Source organism: Ranitomeya variabilis, chromosome 2 (assembly GCF_051348905.1).
Source record: "Ranitomeya variabilis isolate aRanVar5 chromosome 2, aRanVar5.hap1, whole genome shotgun sequence".
NCBI classification, from domain to species: Eukaryota; Metazoa; Chordata; class Amphibia; order Anura; family Dendrobatidae; genus Ranitomeya; species Ranitomeya variabilis.
Genome location: NC_135233.1, coordinates 601,037,614 through 601,055,795, shown reverse-complemented (window position 1 = coordinate 601,055,795; position 18,182 = coordinate 601,037,614). Strand labels below are relative to the sequence as shown.

General features: G+C 44.0%; 1 protein-coding gene across 1 annotated transcript in view; it reads right to left on the bottom strand.

Annotated features, from left to right (window-relative positions):
• The window catches only part of CDH13 (cadherin 13), a 916,091-nt gene that overhangs the window by 736,658 nt on the left and 161,251 nt on the right, over positions 1-18,182 (bottom strand). Inside the window, exon 2 of the mRNA XM_077288603.1 lies at positions 10,417-10,528. Within this exon, the coding sequence (XP_077144718.1) occupies positions 10,417-10,528 (112 nt within the window). The remainder of the gene's footprint in view (positions 1-10,416; positions 10,529-18,182) is intronic.

Genomic DNA, 18,182 nt, shown 5'->3' with positions numbered 1-18,182 from the left:
CAGTGGAATTCTGTGCTTTGGTCTGATGAGTCCAAATTTGAGATCTTTGGTTCCAACCACCGTGTCTTTGTGCGACGCAGAAAAGGTGAACGGATGGACTCTACATGCCTGGTTCCCACCGTGAAGCATGGAGGAGGAGGTGTGATGGTTTGGGGGTGCTTTACTGGTGACACTGTTGGGGATTTATTCAAAATTGAAGGCATACTGAACCAGCATGGCTACCACAGCATCTTGCAGTGGCATGCTATTCCATCCGGTTTGTGTTTAGTTGGACCATCATTTATTTTTCAACAGGACAATGACCCCAAACACACCTCCAGGCTGTGTAAGGGCTATTTGACCAAGAAGGAGAGTGATGGGGTGCTACGCCAGATGACCTGGCCTCCACAGTCACCAGACCTGAACCCAATCGAGATGGTTTGGGGTGAGCTGGACCGCAGAGTGAAGGCAAAAGGGCCAACAAGTGCTAAGCATCTCTGGGAACTCCTTCAAGATTGTTGGAAGACCATTCCCGGTGACTACCTCTTGAAGCTCATCAAGAGAATGCCAAGAGTGTGCAAAGCAGTCCTCAAAGCAAAAGGTGGCTACTTTGAAGAACCTAGAATATAAGACATAATTTCAGTTGTTTCACACTTTTTTGTTAAGTATATAATTTCACATGTGTTAATTCATTGATTTGATGCCTTCAGTGAGAATGTACAATTTTCATAATCATGAAAATACAGAAAAATCTTTAAATGAGAAGGTGTGTCCAAACTTTTGGTCTGTACTGTATACACTTACACATACCATCAGTGTTCAGTTTTGTTTGTTTTTTCAGGAGTTTTTGGAGCAGAAACTCTCCAAAAACCACAAATGGGGGAGTTGGGAGAGTTTCTACTCCAAAAATTCCTAAAAAAAACTGTCATCAAACCCTAAGGGTATGTTCACACTAAGTCTTTTAGTTAGTTTTTGATGTAGAAACTTTTGAGCATTTGGAAAGTTTCCCCCCTAAATAGCTCAGTGTGCACAGACCCTTAGTGTATAATGACACGGAGCATTTTTGCTGCATTTTCTACACCACATATTCGATGCAGAAAATTTGCAGCATTATACAATTCCAGGAAAATCACTGACATTTCTGGAATATCATACACACTCTTCTTTTTTTTCCCCGTACATATTTTGAGCCTGGCTGCCTTTTTGCCAAGGAGCATCACATCAATTCTTTTAACGCTTTTGCAGCTGAGTGAAAAATAAAAGTAAAAATGTGGCAATAAGCGCCACAAAAATTTCTATACTGTACGCAACGTGTCAAAAAACCCAAACCTTGGGCTTCCACAGAAATTTGCAAAAAATGACGAGTCCCTTCCCTTTAATGCAACTATGCTCCAATACCAGACATGACCTGCAGACAATGTTGGTGCCATTTCCGGTAGAAACCAGCCATATTTTCTAAATCCTATGCAACTAACTTTATAGCCAAGAATTGATTCCTCTTCTTTTACTTCTAATCCAGCGAAATGGTTATCTTTCAGAAACCTTTATTTTCCCATTACGAGATTTTGAAAGATAATATTAATATCCGAGGTTTCAGACACCGCGACGCAATTTATATTAATGTCGCTGGCCTTTAAATAAATCAGCTCATTTCGGGGACCGATGGATCATCCGTTTAACCCTGTGTGGTCTGGAGGCAATCGCCGCGGCGCGCGTCGGGTAAGGGTGCGGCTGCAACAATTTACATTAAAATTTCCAATTGGTGTTAAGTGCTGCATACGCTAAACGGGAACGCTGGAGATATTCTGTATTCTGATGTAACCTATAATCTATCAGGGAGCAGAACAAAGGGTCAGTCATTAATTAGACTCCGAATTAAAGGCTTTCAGTGAGGGTCGGAGCACCCTTCATTGTGACATTTAAATCACTATCCGGGCACTTTCCGCTCCGGTATGCAGGATGTATGGCAAAATGCTTTTCTGCTAATTGCCTTCATTTTTCACGTGTGCTGTTTGATTTATAGTCAATTAAAAAATCCCTTGAAAAGCCACGAAATCATGTGAAGAATAAACAAGATTTATGTTACGGACGGTCATCTCCGCATGTGGCGAGCAGGTATTGGCACCGTGCTACTGTAGATCGATGGACAACCGTCAGGGAATGGCGACTCCGGGCTCCACCTGGACCGTGACTTTCAAATGTACCTACAACCTGCAAGTCCATCGCATCCACCGATAAGTGGGGTCCTAGAAAATCTATTTATCACCTATCCCCAAGATTGGAGGAAACCACTGAGACCCCCACACTGGGACCAAAAGTAATGTCCGTAAGTCAGGATAGTGCAACGCATGACAACTACTCCAAAAAAGTGTATGATATGGATATGAAAATAGTCAGTCCCATAGAAGTGAATGGAAGCCAGCTTAGGTGATGGGTGTATGATCTTTGGGGGCTGACCACTGGGACCAAAAGTGGTGTCCGTAAGTCAGGAAAGTGAGACGCATGACAACTACTCCAAAAACGTGTATGATATGGATAGAAATAGTCAGTCCCATAGAAGCGAATGGAGCACGGGTTAGGTGAAGGATATATGATTGCTGGGGGCTGACCACTGGGACCCCCACACTGGGATCAAAAGTGGTGTCCGTCAGTCAGGAAAGAGTGACACATGACAACTACTCCAAAAATATGTATGACATGGATGGAAATAGTCAGTCCCATAGAAGTGAATGGAGCACAGCTTAGGTGAAGGATATACTGTATGATTGCTGGGGGCTGACCACTGGGACCCGACACTGTGACCAAAAGTGGTGTCCATAAGACAGGAAAGAGCGACGCATAATAACTACTCCAAAAATGTGTATGATATGGATATGGAAATAGTCAGTCCCATAGAAGTGAATGGAGCACAACTTAGGTGATGGATGTATGATCGCTGGGGGTTTCACCACTTTGACTCCTGCTATTCCCAAGAATGGAGGTCTCACATTTTATTGTGCGAATGGAGCAGTATTTTGCAAGCACCATTGCGGGAATGAAGGAGATAGCCAAAGCATCAGTCCCATAGAAGTGAACGGAGTTCAGGACAGGTGATTAATGTATGATGGGTGGATACCCCTTCCTAAGATTTGGGTCCAAAAGTCTTGTGTGGGGATAGCAATGTGCAATGCATGACAACTGTTCCATTGACTTCTATGATACTGATTGGGATAGTCAGTCTCATAGAAGTAAATGAAGCACAGCTTAGGTGGGAAATGTATGATCGCTGGGGGTCGACTCTCACCACATTGACTCCCACTGAACACAAGAATGGAGGTATTGCAGATTATTGCGTGAATTTAGCAGAATTGTGCATGCACGATAATAGGAATGAAGGGGATAGTCAAACTAAGTAGTGAATGGAGAACATGACAGGTGATTAATGTATGGTAGCTGGGGCTGACCACTGAGCCACCCCACAGATCCCAAAAGTCCCAGGTATGGATCGTAATGTGCAATGCATTAACTCTGATACTTTGCTAATACTGAAGGAGCTACTGTAATCAGTCCCTTAGAAGTAAATGGAGCTCACAATAGGAAATAAATATACGATTGCCACTTGTCCCAAAAATTGGGATTCCATAATGTGAATGGAACTGTAGTGTCCATGTGTGACCAACCAGACTACAACTCCATTTACTTCTATGGGAGTGATGGAGATCGCCAAGTCTTCATTCCCATAGAAATGAATGGAGCACAGGACAGGATAACTGCTAGGACTTCCCCACAGATACCAAGAATGGGAGTAACAAAAATCTCCTTGTGTATAAAGTGATAGTTTGTAAGACCTAAAGGACTGCTCCATTGACTTCTACCATACTGATGGAGAAAACCAGTCCCATAGAAGTTAATAGAGCACAGGATAGCTGACCAATGCAATATGGCTGGAGTGGAACTAACTGCTTGGACCCAAATAACCGGGGTCTCAATTTCTACAGTGTGGATGAAGGGGTAGTGTGCATGCGTGAACACCAACAAGATCACTTTCATCCACACTCATACGCCGCCACTCACCGTGTGACACATAAGCCGACGATGTGGAGTAACATAATGTGTTTGCGGTAATATAGCAGCGTGATGGGAGCAGAATATGTTGTGATTAGAGGAAGCAAAGCTAAATATATACTGTACATTAAGAACACAGAAGTCGGCATCCATCATGTGCGCTAATTCCGAGAGCGAGGCTGTTACAGCGAGCTCGGCTTTATTAGCATGGATCCCGGGGAAGAGGCGTCCTGTGACATACTAATAACGCCATTAGTGTCCCTCGCTGTTTTCAGGCTGGAGCTTCAGCGCATTCAGAGGCTAAAAAGGAAAATATAATAATTTCCCGCTTTGAAATCAGGTACATCTGCCAGAAATATGCCATTTTTGCACTAGATCATAATTTTCTAGAAATTGATTTAATGCCTAGGATAAAAAAAAGCAAGATATTACACCATGTGCGCCCCAAATCCCAACTAGGGTGGGCCTAACTTAGTTGTCACTTTTCAGAAAATCCCTGCAGTTTTTTTTATGTATTTAGAAAAAAATGCATGCTTTTCTTACCCAGGGACTGTTTTTTTCTGGAAAGTGACAACCCCTTTAACTTTGTAAGATATAGGTAATTTGGGTAGCCCTGAGGAAGGGCTTTATCGGCGAAACGTTGCTTGATACATTAACGGTCATTTGATTTCGCTGCGTGATGTCTCTACTTTCTGAATGTCTTGTGTCATCTAAATATGTGGAGTTTTGTAAGTTGATATTACTTTAACGAATGAAGAAGAAAATGAAGATAGAAAAAGAAAAGAAAAAGAAGAAAAGGAGCGAAAAGAGAAGGAAAATAAAAAAAGGGAAAGAAAAAGAAAGAAGAAGGAGGAGAAGAAGAAGAAGAAGAAGATGCAGTTTTGCTTGTTGAAGCCTACTACCATTTATGCATACAGCTACTAAGTAGATCTATGTGTCTCCATGGCTACAGACTACAAACAGATCCCGTGTAGTCAGATCCTGCAACCACTCCCTCTACTCCTTATTCTTGTATTCTAGAGATAGTAGGTGAAGGGGGAAGATGAAAGGGAGAAAGACAAAAGTGAAGCATATATTTTCCAAATCTCCTACAAAGTCCAGGAGGTTCCCAGGGAAAAGCCAGACTTCATATCCCCCACCCCACAGGCCTCCAGAAGAGTTCCAAACCTCCAGGACAGTGCAGAACATCCCACAAAGAAGCAATTTTGGAAGATTTCTTGTGCAAGACTTTGGGATGCTGCATTAATAGATGGAATCACTCCCTCGAAACAAAGTATCAGGGGACGATGGGATATGGGGTATAGAGGGGCAAGGTAAAACCATAGCCAAACAATGGTGGGGATATATATTAAAAAAAAACAACACACAGGTTTTACACAGTTGTCTTCTACTTAGGGTTCCCACTACGAGGAAGAGCAAAAAGCCACAAAATGGACAGCTTATACTTCCACATAAAAGGGGACCATGATGAGGCAGACACCTGCTCAGGGGGTGGTGGACTCTTAACAGGGGAGGGTGGACACCTGCTCAAGTGGAGGGCAGACACCTGCTCAGTGGAGGGAGAACCCCTGCTCAGGAGGAGGGTGGACACATACTCAGGGGGTGGCGGAGATCTATCAGAGGGAGGGCAGACACCTGCTCAAGTGAAAGAAAGACACCTCATCTGCTCAAGGGGAGGGCTTACACCGGCTCAGGTTAAGGTCAACATCTGCTTAGGGGGGGAGGCAGACACCTGCTCAGAGGGAGGTGGACATCTACTCGGGGAGGCAGACACCTGCTCAGGGGGAGGTGGACACCTGCTTGGAGGGAGGCGGACACCTACTCGGAGGGAGGAGGACACCAGCTCAGGGGGAGATGGACACCTACTCACAGGGAGGCAGACACCTACTCAGGGGGAGGCAGATACCTGTGCAGGGGAGGGTGGGCACATGCTCAGGGGGAGGCAGACTCCTGCTCAGAGGGAGGCGGACACCTGCTCAGGGGAAGGCAGACACCTGCTCAGAGGGAGGAGGACACCTGCTCGGAGGGAGGCAGACACCTACTCGGAGGGAGGCGGACACCTACTGTGGGGGAGGCAGATACCTGTGCAGGGGAGGGTGGGCACATGATCAGGGGGAGGCAGACACCTGCTTGCAGGGAGGCGGACACCTGCTCAGGGGAAGGCGGACACCTGCTCAAAGGGAGACGGACACCTGCTCGGAGGGAGGCGGCCACCTACTCGGAGGGAGGCGGACACCTGCTCAGAGGGAGGCGGACACCTATTCAAAGGGAGGTTGACACCTACTCAGAAGTAGGAAGATACCTGTGTAGGGGAGGGTGGGCACATGCTCAGGGGGAGGCAGACTCCTGCTCAGAGGGAGGCAGACACCTACTCGGAGGGAGGCGGACACCTGCTCAGGGGAAGGCAGGCACCTGCTCGGAGGGAGGCGGACACCGGCTCGGAGGGAGGCGGACACCTACTCGGAGAGTGGCGGACACCTACTCGGAGGGAGGCGGACACCTACTCGGAGGGAGGCAGATACCTGTGCAGGGGAGGGTGGGCACATGCTCAGGGGGAGGCAGACACCTGCTCGGAGGGAGGCGGACACCTGCTCAGGGGAAGGCGAACACCTGCTCAGAGGGAGACGGACACCAGCTCAGAGGGAGGTGGACACCTACTCGGAGGGAGGCAGACACCTGCTCAGAGGGAGGTGGACACCTACTCGGAGGGAGGCGGACACCTACTCAGAGAGGCGGACACCTGCTCAGAGGGAGGCAGACACCTGCTCGGAGGGAGGCGGACACCTGCTCAGGGGAAGGCGGACACCTGCTCAGAGGGAGGCGGACACCTGCACGGAGGGAGGCGGACACCTACTCGGAGGGAGGCGGACACCTGCTCAGAGGGAGGCGGACACCTACTCGGAGGGAGGCGGACACCTGCTCAGGGGGAGGCAGATACCTGTGCAGGGGAGGGTGGGCACATGCTCAGGGGAGGAAGACACTTGCTCGGAGGGAGGCGGACACCTACTCGAAGGGAGGCAGACACCTACTCGGTCAGAGGCGGACACCTGCTCAGGGGAAGGCACACACCAGTGCAGGGGAGGGTGGGCACATGCTCAGGGGAACATCGACACCTGTTCGGGGGAGGCAGACATCTGCTTGGGGGGAGATAGACACATGCGCATGGGAGGGAGGGCATATGCTCAGGGGAACATCAACACCTGTTTAGGGGGAGGCAGACACCTGCACAGGCTAGGGCAGTCACTTGCTCAGGGGAAGGCAGACACCTGCTCAGAAGAAAGTGGACACTTGCTCAGGGGAGGGGTTTGACTGTGGGGACTTCCTCATAATGAGCTGTTAGCCTTTAGGTGGTAAAAACCTTAATTTCCTCTTTGGTTTCACAATTTTTATCCCCCTAGGTCAAACCAAACAAGTGAAACAATGTTTCCATTCTATACTCATCCAAACACTAAAATTCAGAATTTATTATATTTTATTAATCTGTTTTTTCAGTAGATAGCCCATTGATTTAAGTTCTGCTCCTCTGGGGTAAGGAGAAGTCATTTTTAGATGAAACTGTAAAGCTCGTGTGATACCACAAAGTCTACTGATTGGATTTTTATTTCTGCATATTACGATCGTATCCTTAGCTAACAATACAACCAAACCAATTTCTGCACATTTTTACATTTCCATTTCACGTAGACATAAAAACAAAAAGCTCTATAGAGCCACGTGGAGGATTTTTTTCCTCTTTAGCGAGGCGTTTATTGTTTCGGAGGACTGAGGCGGTATAGATGCTTTTATTAAAAATATCATCGCGTTTGCAGAACAATACTGTGTTTGATTTCATTCCGAAATGCACCAAAAATGAATGGCGGAGGCTATCAGCACTTGTTGTTTCCATTTGTAAGACAGAACAAAGTGTGTTTTTTGTTACAAAAGAAAACAAAAAAAAACAAGAAAAAATATTCATGTTTATTTACCACCAGTTATGAATAAACCAGACAGATGACTGATTATTAATATTATTTTAATTCATGTTATTTTTTCATTTTTATGCTGAGACTTTATCTTATATAAATATCTACACTGGATACACTACATATATACCTTTGCTTGTTGAGAGCCTCTACATTTTTAAATGAGGTTGCCCTGGATATTAAAAAAAGGGGGTTTTACAATGGGGAAGTTGATACAAAATAAATAACCAATGCTTCAGTGCTGTGACTCCAGTTGGCCTCACCAGTAATTGCTTATGTCCCTACATGACAGATATACATGCAAAAGGCTTAAAGGAAATCTGTCCCCAGGTTTTTGCTAACCCATCTGAGAGCAGCATGATGTAAGGGCAGAGAGCCTGATTCCAGTGATGCATCACTCACTTTACTGGGTGCTGAAGTTTTGATTAAAAATTGTTTTATCCACTGCAGATCTAGTTGTTTTCTGAATGCTGGGCTGTGTTTAACCCTGCCCACACTGCTCATTGGCAACTTTCTGTGTACACTGTACATAGGCAGAAAGGTGCCAGTCAGTGGTGGGAGTTTGGTTGGTCTAGCTAGCAGCAGGCTTACTAGTTCTCCAGTGGTTTTATAAAAACTACACTAAGCAGCCCAGTAAGTGACAAATCGCTGGAATCAGGGTCTCTGTCTCTACATCACCTCCCTTTACAGGGTTAATACAAAAATATTAAATTATCCAGCTGATCACTGAAGGACCATCTGCTGGGACCACAGCAGTCCAAAGATTGGGGATTTAGAACCCCGTGAATTGGGCTTTGCAGCCTCTTCCCAAATTGGGCAAAGGCGCCCAGCCACCACTCCATTCATTGTCAATCTAAATGCTTTTCCCAGACGTCCCCATTCATTGGGTTCCAAAGCCTCGATCTCTGGGGGTTCCGGCGGTCAGACCCACAGCAATTAGCAAATTATCCCCACCTTCTGATTCCACTGAGTAGCTGCAGAAGTTGCATGCAGTGAAGTAAGCAAATAAAGGCGAGGCCCACTGGAGTTACAGCATGCAGCTGTTAGTGATAATAAAAATAAATAAAACACTATTGAACGATTATTATAAGTACAAATTATTAACTGAAGATTTTTCCTGATTCTGGGCAAATCTTTGTTGCAATCCACGACAAATAGATGTTTATCCTGCTGATTTCTTGCAGAGTTTGCAGCAGAGTCCATCACATGCATTGGAAAAATATTTTAAATTCACCTTACAGATTGATTTTTCTGCAGCATGTTGATGAGTTCTCATTCACTTTTCTGCTGCTTTAATATTGTGCAGATTTTCTACCTACAAATCTGGACAGAAAATCTTTAGTATATCCCAAAGTTATGCCCCAACTGTGTATCCTAAAGAGAGGGGAATTGTAAAGTAAAGTTACTCGGCTTTACTTGTATTGATGAGCTATAATGCAAACTATTCTGTACTCTACTCACGTCCGAAGCTGCACTGAAAATTCTCATGCCAGCCAGTTGTAACCCATCGGACCTTTGCTAGCATAAATAAGATTTACTGTTTTCCTAAATTACACTTCCATACATTTCCTTATGTAAAGACTAAACCAGTAGAAGACAACTTATAGAACTGGATACAATCTGTGTTATCCTTAAGCAACAACTGAAAAGATGACTGGTTTATGCCATAGGTAGGGGTCACCAATGGGCCCTCTTCTTCTTCCCTAATGCACCTAACTTTAGACTCTGCCCGCATTCAACCAAAATGAGCCCTAAAATGAATTTAACATTATTATCATCACTACCCAATGCTAAAAATAAATAGACCAAAAAGACAATGGTTTTTGGATCAGATCTTCAAATTCTCAACTGATTACTGTAAATCATCGCTATTTTAAACAAATATATATCAAACTGGGAGATACATTTCCAATGGTGGAGGCTACTGGTATTTGCGATCTTCATCAGAGTCAGAGCCCCATCTGGAGGACCTGATCATCCTATCTATTCCAATGAGCAGTATGTAATACTTAATTTCCCCTGTGGAGGTGCTATAGCAGAAGCAAACACGCAAACACATTTTGAACATATTAAAGCTCATTGCTGGAGGTTCCTTCAGTGAGACACATTGTATTCATTTATTTTAAGAGGTGGCTATCAGAAATATAGGATGTCAGCCTGTAGACATTCAATGCTAAATTAATGTCTACAAAAGTTCCTAAACTAAATAGCCTACACATAAGGACTATGCAGTTATGGGGTTGTGGTCTTCTAATACCAATATCTTCAAATTCCTTGCTTGTCAATGTGCTAGTATGATGTCCATCATTCTCAAAGTTCTCAAAGCCCAATGGCACCAGTAGAAGACTTCCATTACTTCTGTCAAGTTTTTTTGGAACCACCATTAAAGCAACACATTTTGAAATCCCCCTGTAAGATACAGTGTTCTTACCATTCAGAAGAAGCTGGTCCTTCAAAAATTCTCCTTGCTGCTCAATATAGTAAATCTTCTCTTGAAATCCCGGGATGCAGTTGAAATCTCTAGCAATAGCAACCATCAGGACCTGCAGGAAAGAGACAAAAGTGTTAATAAACCATCCAGAAGATGATGGAAATTGTACAAGACAGAGGGATTCTCAGGTTTCCAGTAGTGTGCCAAAAAAACTCCTCACTGTTTCTTATAATGCTACAATAAAGTGACACAACACTGCAACAGGTTTCAGATATCACTTGTCAGCTCCATTCCTCAAGCAAGAGTAGGGCAAGTAGCTCCACTCTTCTAGCAAGAGTAGAGCAAGTAGCTCCATTCCTCGAGCAAGAGTAGGGCAAGTAGCACCAATCCTCAAGCAAGAGTAGGGTGAGTAGCTCTGTTCCTCGAGCAAGAGTAGGGCAAGTAGCTCCGCTCCTCGAGTAAGAGTAGGGCAAGTAGCATGATTCCTAGAGCAAGAGTAGGGCAAATAGAACTGTTCCTCAAACAAAAGTAGGGTAAGTAGCTCCGTTCCTTGAACAAGAGTAGAGACAAGTAGCTCCACTCTTTGAGCAAGAGTAGGGCATATAGCACTGTTCCTCGAGTAAAAGTAGGGCAAGTAGCTTCATTGCTCGAGCAAGAGTAGGGCAAGTAGCACCGTTCCTCCAGCAAGAGTAGGGCAAATAGCACCGTTCTACGAGTAAGAGTAGGGCAAGTAGCTCCATTCCTCGAGCAAGAGTAGGGCAAGTAGCACCAATCCTCAAGCAAGAGTAGGGTGAGTAGCTCCGTTCCTTGAGCAAGAGTAGGGCAAGTAGTTCCGTCCCTTGAGCAAGAGTAGGGCAAGTAGCTCCGCTCTTCGAGCAAGAGTAGGGCAAGTAGCACCATTCCTCGAGCAAGAGTAGGGCAAATAGAACAGTTCCTCAAACAAAAGTAAGGTAAGTAGCTCCGTTCCTTGAACAAGAGTAGAGATAAGTAGCTCCACTCTTCCAGCAAGAGTAGGTCAAATAGCACCGTTTCTCGAGTAAGAGTAGGGCAAGTAGCACCGTTCCTCCAGCAAGAGTAGGGCAAATAGCACCATTCCTCGAGTAAGAGTAGGGCAAGTAGCTTCATTCCTCGAGCAAGAATAGGGCAAGTACCACCGTTCCTCCAGCAAGAGTAGGGTAAGTAGCGCCGTTTCTCAAGCAAGAGTAGGGTAAGTAGCTCCATTACTCGAGCAAAAGTAGGGCAAGGAGCTCCACTCTTTGAGCAAGAGTAGGGTAAGTAGGACCGTTCCTCAAGCAAGAATAGGACAAGTAGCACAGTTCCTCTAGCAAGAGTAGGGCAAGTAGCACCGTTTCTCGAGCAAGAGTAGAGCAAGTAGCACCGTTTCTCGACCAAGAGTAGGGAAAGTAGCACCATTCCTCAAGCAAGAGTAGGGCAAGTAGCACCATTCCTCGAGCAAGAGTAGGGTAAGTAGCTCCATTCCTCAAGCAAGAGTAGGGCTAGTAGCTCCACTCTTCTAGCAAGAGTAGAGCAAGTAGCTCCATTCCTCGAGCAAGAGTAGGGCAAGTAGCACCGATCCTCAAGCAAGAGTAGGGTGAGTAGCTCTGTTCCTCGAGCAAGAGTAGGGGAAGTAGCTCCGCTCCTTGAGTAAGTGTAGGGCAAGTAGCATGATTCCTAGAGCAAGAGTAGGGCAAATAGAACTGTTTCTCAAACAAAAGTAGGGTAAGTAGCTCCGTTCCTTGAACAAGAGTAGAGACAAGTAGCTCCACTCTTCGAGCAAGAGTAGGGCATATAGCACTGTTCCTCGAGTAAGAGTAGGGCAAGTAGCTTCATTCCTCGAGCAAGAGTAGGGCAAGTAGCACCGTTCCTCCAGCAAGAGTAGGGCACATAACACCGTTCTACGAGTAAGAGTAGGGTGAGTAGCTCCGTTCCTCGAGCAAGAGTAGGGCAAGTAGTTCCGTCCCTCGAGCAAGAGTAGGGCACATAGCTCCGCTCTTCGAGCAAGAGTAGGGCAAGTAGCACCATTCCTCGAGCAAGAGTAGGGCAAATAGAACCGTTCCTCAAACAAAAGTAGGGTAAGTAACTCCGTTCCTTGAACAAGAGTAGAGATAAGTAGCTCCACTCTTCCAGCAAGAGTAGGTCAAATAGCACCGTTTCTCGAGTAAGAGTAGGGCAAGTAGCACCGCTCCTCCAGCAAGAGTAGGGCAAATAGCACCATTCCTCGAGTAAGAGTAGGGCAAGTAGCTTCATTCCTCGAGCAAGAATAGGGCAAGTACCACCGTTCCTCCAGCAAGAGTAGGGCAAGTAGCACAGTTTCTCGAGCAAGAGTAGGGTAAGTAGCTCCATTACTCGAGCAAAAGTAGGGCAAGGAGCTCCACTCTTTGAGCAAGAGTAGGGTAAGTAGGACCGTTCCTCAAGCAAGAATAGGACAAGTAGCACAGTTCCTCTAGCAAGAGTAGGGCAAGTAGCACCGTTTCTCGAGCAAGAGTAGAGCAAGTAGCACCGTTTCTCGACCAAGAGTAGGGCAAGTAGCACCATTCCTCAAGCAAGAGTAGGGCAAGTAGCATCGTTCCTCAAGCAAGAGTAGGGCAAGTAGCACCATTCCTCATAAAAGAGTAGGGCAAGTAGCTCCATTCCTCGAGCAAGAGTAGAGCAAGTAGCTCGATTTCTCAAGCAAGAAAAGGGCAAGTAGCTCTGTTCCTCAAGCAAGAGTAGGGCAAGTAGCGCCGTTCCTAGAGCAAGAGTAAGGCAAGTAGCGCCTATACTATAGCAAGAGTAAGGCAAGTAGTTCTGTGCCTCAAGCAAGAGTAAGGCAAGTAACCTTGTGCCTCAAAGAAAAGTAGGTCAGGTAGCTCCATGCTTCTAACAACAGTGGGGCAAGTAGCTCTGTGCCTCAAACCAGAGCAAGGCAAGTAGCTACGTGCCTCAAACAAGAGAAAGGCAATTATCTCGGTGCCTCATATAAGAGTAAGGCAAGTAGCCTCACATCTTCAGCAAAAACATATTACTCATCCCTGCTCCTCTGTGGAATAGGAGGTGCTTATATTTCACATACTGTACATTAGGCCTCCATATAAACATCAACATACCGATACAGCTGCAATACAACACAACATGGCAGCAAAACATTTCACAGACTACAATTCACATCCAAACCACAAGTTGACCACATACAGACACATAGCATCAGCATCTCTCATCAGTGTATCACTTTTCTTTTCTCCAAATTACCCATCTCATGTCACTCTTCATGAGATGTATTAATTAACTAGAAGCTAGGTTCTGCCCATATTTCAGAGCTCCTCTGCTTGGTAGACAATGCTCTTTTTATGGTCATATGCTAAGATAGAAGAAAAGTGTTGTGCCCAGGGATTTACAGGTAATCTACCATCGTTAAACTCGTGAATATGAGTAGGAGAGGAACTGGGTCTAAATGTTTCAACTTCAAGGTAACTCATATTTTACATAAGTCCCCGAACCATCGATATCTCAAATGGTATGACCATAGGGGGACACATTAATCAGTGTTGGTCCCACCAAAGCACCCATCTATACAAAGTAAATGAATACACATTAGATAAATGTTGAGCGATCCCTCAGTAGGACCAGCCAACCATGGCATGGCCATGGCAGATTTCAGGAGAAAAAAGGATCGAGCTGTTGGATTTCAACATGACCAATCTTTTTGTTTATTAAAGAGTTTGGAAGCGACTTACTCCCCTTTTCCAATTTAAGATACATAGCAACTTGGTCGAAACAATTAGGGCCAGGGGGAGGTGGCGATTTATAGGAAATCAGCATTGCTGGACATCATAGGTCTTAGACAATCATTTAATCATTTAATTACATTAAAAACATGTTTAAAAAAATTGTACATATCAAAAATCAATCACAAGAAACTACAAAATTATATGCTGGGCACAAGGGCTCAAAACACTAATTAATCCCTTCTCGACCAGGTGGTTTTTCATTTTGGGAACTTTCTTTTTTTTTCCTTGCATTTTTCTAAGAGGCATAACTTTTTTTATTTTTACATCCCTGTAGCTATACGAGAATTTTTTTTTTTGTGGGATGAGTTGTAGAGACCATTCATTTTACCATACAATGTATTAGAAAATGGAGAAAAATTTCCAAGTGCGGTGAAATAGTGGGAGACAAAAATGCAATTCCACAATTTTTTTGTGTTTTAATTTTAGGACATTCATTGTTTGATAAAAAAACGACTTATGAACACGATTCTCAGTATGATAAAGGCTTTACCAAATATATAAGGTAGTGAAAAAAAAAAGATTATCATTTTGCTTATGTCACCATTTTTCAAGGTGTCACGTTTCTGTGTTTTTTTCGGTTGATGGACCTGTTTTAGAGCTTGTTTTTTGCCGGGCTGGCTGATGTTTTATTGATACCATCTTGGGATAGATTCAATGTTTTTGTCACTTCATATTGCATTTTTAATGATGACCAAGAGAAATGTAATTCTGCAGTTTCTTTTTTATTTTTTGCATACGGTTTACCGATGTGGTAAAAAAAGGGAATAGTCAACTTCATGTTTAATCCTGCAATTGCCTGATTGCTGGCTATACTACATAATGCACAGTATATAGTGAAATATCACAATCTCCTATGAATGCCAACCACAGGCTGGTTTCTATAGGACAACCACCAAGACAGATATGGATGTCTTTACTAGACCACTTGAATATCATGGAAGCCTATTTAGGGGGGAAATCGTTGGATGCATGGAAATCTCCCAGTCCACGCACTTTAAATGTCACTGTCAGAGTGGCTGAGCTCCACCCGTTGCTGTTAGAGTCAGATCCTGGTGCTTAATCACACCTATTATCTGCGAGCAAGTTACTGAGCCTGGAAACTACACTGCTTTGTGCAAGTCTGATCTAGACCACAAATGAACTGCCCTCCCTGGACAAAAGAGAAGATCGATATACAATATTTAAGCTCACAAACTACCACCAACAGGCATATGTTACATCCTCTCTGTTCCTGCCCCAAAAACTTTTGCCTCTGTTGCAAGGCAACGCAGCACTTCTGCAGACGGTGGTAATGATGCAAGCGGCAGAAATCACTGGGCAATGTAAGCATATTGATGTGGCTGAGACTTGAGTAAGGGACAACGTCTCCTCCTATTCATTTCTATTGTAAAAGTTAAGTTGAAAAATGCTTGATGAGAAAAAAGTAAAAGGTGCATTAATCCTTTGAAGCGTGATGGAATCTGCTAGAAACCAGGCACTGTTCAATCAAAAAGTTTCAAAAACTCTTCAGGGAAAAAAAAACCCTCTTCCAATATGTTTCAAAACTTCTTGAGTAAAATAAATATTCCCCAGAAAGGAGTCTCCACCAGAAAATTCATAGTTTTTGATGCCTTGAAAAAACTCCATCGTGTGCGTGTGCGCTTGATGAGTTTTGTAGGAAGACACTTCCGGAAATGAAGAACGGTTGGGACACTTCTTTTAACCACTTACATTTGAGTAGAAGGGGGGTTGAATCAAAATAGCGGCATCTAACCAACAAAATAAATCCAAAAAATATGATTATTAAAATAAAAAAATGCCTCAAAACACTTACAAAATGTTCAAAAGGACACCCAGGATTTGCTGTGGCAGTTTTGTAGCCTTCAAATTAAGTTCTATTGTAAAGTATGGAGCAGCTTCACAGCAGAAAAATTTCTGAAGAAGGGCAAGGATAAGTCATTTAAATACTTTGCATTTCGGAAAACACAAAGCAACTTAAAAGCCAGAATGTAAGAAGAGCAAGTTGTTTTATAGAGTCTGTAAATCTTTTTTTTTTTTTAGCTGTTTTTAGCAACCCACCCACTACAAAAGACTCCTCAAAAAACTGTGTGCACATAGTGTTCTTGACATTGCTTCTGATCTGTAGAAACTGAAGTTTAGTCACATATGCTAATTAGGGAGTTTGAGCACCCTGGATGAGTGCATCGTTTCGATAACTGGTTTCGCATATTCTTGCCTCCTTCACTGGAAATTGACAGCACTGACTTGTCTGAGCTTTCTATGCACACAGTGCTTGTTCCAGGCAAACCGCTGCTGTCGATCAGCAGTGAAAGAGGCAGGTGAATGCAAAACAGTGGGCACAATGATGGACTGAACAGTTTAAATACATTGAAGGTGCTCTGAGAAGCCTAATTAGCAAAGTTGATTAAACTTCAGTTTATGCAAAGCAGAGGCAGTGATTAAGACCTTAAACGTTAGACTTATGTCAACCCTGACCCTGGTGGATTCTCCTGTAGCTATGCTCTTTTATTGCTTGCTAGATTCCCATTGCTGACCCTGGATTGACTTGATTCTCAATTTGCCTGGTGATTTTCCCTCTAACCCCATCCACCTGTCTCTGACCGCAGCTATTGTCTGGCCTCCTTTCTAACTCCTACACTCTCTGGTGTTGACCCGGCTAGTCAAACTTTCCCTGCCAGTTCTCTCCACCATCCAGCAGCCACTTCATTGACACAACCCAATGAATGCTGATGTAAATCTAGATGCCTGCATAGGGTTTAAAGAGTAAAGACTGGGTTTTTCTTCCAGATTATTCTACAAGCCAGCAGCTACTCCATGGACATAACCCAAGGGACACTAATGTAGGTCCAAATGCTTGCATAGAGTTTAAAGGGTAAAGACTGGGTTTTTCTGCCAGATCACTTCACCATCCAGCAGCTACCCTATGGACACCACCCAAGGGACCCTAATGTTTACCCAAATGCCTGTATCGGGTTGAAAAGGTGAAGTTTGTGGTTCTATGAAAGCTCTCTCCAACAGCCAGCAGCTACTCAATGAAAACAACCCAGGGGACCCTGATGTAAGTCTAGATGCCTGTTTAGGGTTTAAAAGGTGAAGGCTGGGGCTGCTCTGGAACCTGTTAAGCAGAATGACAGAATGTAAAGTCTGTCTGTGGAAACCCTATTAGAAGCTGCCATGTTTCCACATATAGTTCATCATTGCATCATCTCAACCTCTGATATTGATCTTGGCTGCAATGGACTCACTTGAGAAAAACATAGTGTGCTACAGGCCATGGCATTAAATATGCATTGGTTGTTTCAAAATAACCCAAAAACCCAAGAAAGTGAAAAACACAAGTGGCAACTGCTGTATTCGAGTGTTAGAGCCCGCTGGAAGATTCCCTGGAACTCTAGATTGATCCCGGTAACCCTTATGATTTTTTCCCTAAGCAATGACGCATTAGAGAGAGCACACAGGGAGACATTCAAGGGTATCTATGTACAAAATGTTCATGTGAAAAATTGAACTTTCTTAGAAAACTCCAGGGATGAAACTCATCAATATGGACCCCCATAGAGTTGACCCATTAGCTGTTTAGACATAGTGTAACGTAGGAGGCATTTTTCTAATGGAAATGCCAATAACATGGAATACAAGATTCTATTGATCCCTTTCCTTTACAAATGAAAAAATTCATACAGAAAGTTACCATTCTGCTCCATGACTTCAACATGCATACATATCGTATGGAACAATAAAAATGCCCATATGTTCTGCTGCAATGTGCCGAAGACTAGATGGTATGTGTCTACCCTACTAGTGTCCATAAGAATATCTATATCATTCTCTACCTGTGGCATTAGCTCCTGAAATTTAGCCAAAAAAGTTAAAATATTACTCCTCCTTTAAGGGGTATTGATGGAGATGTGGCAGCTGGGACCAAAACCCAATTATCCTTCTGTCATCAGCATGACAACAGTGACTTGTCTCCAATTGCAAAGCTTCTTTACATAGTAA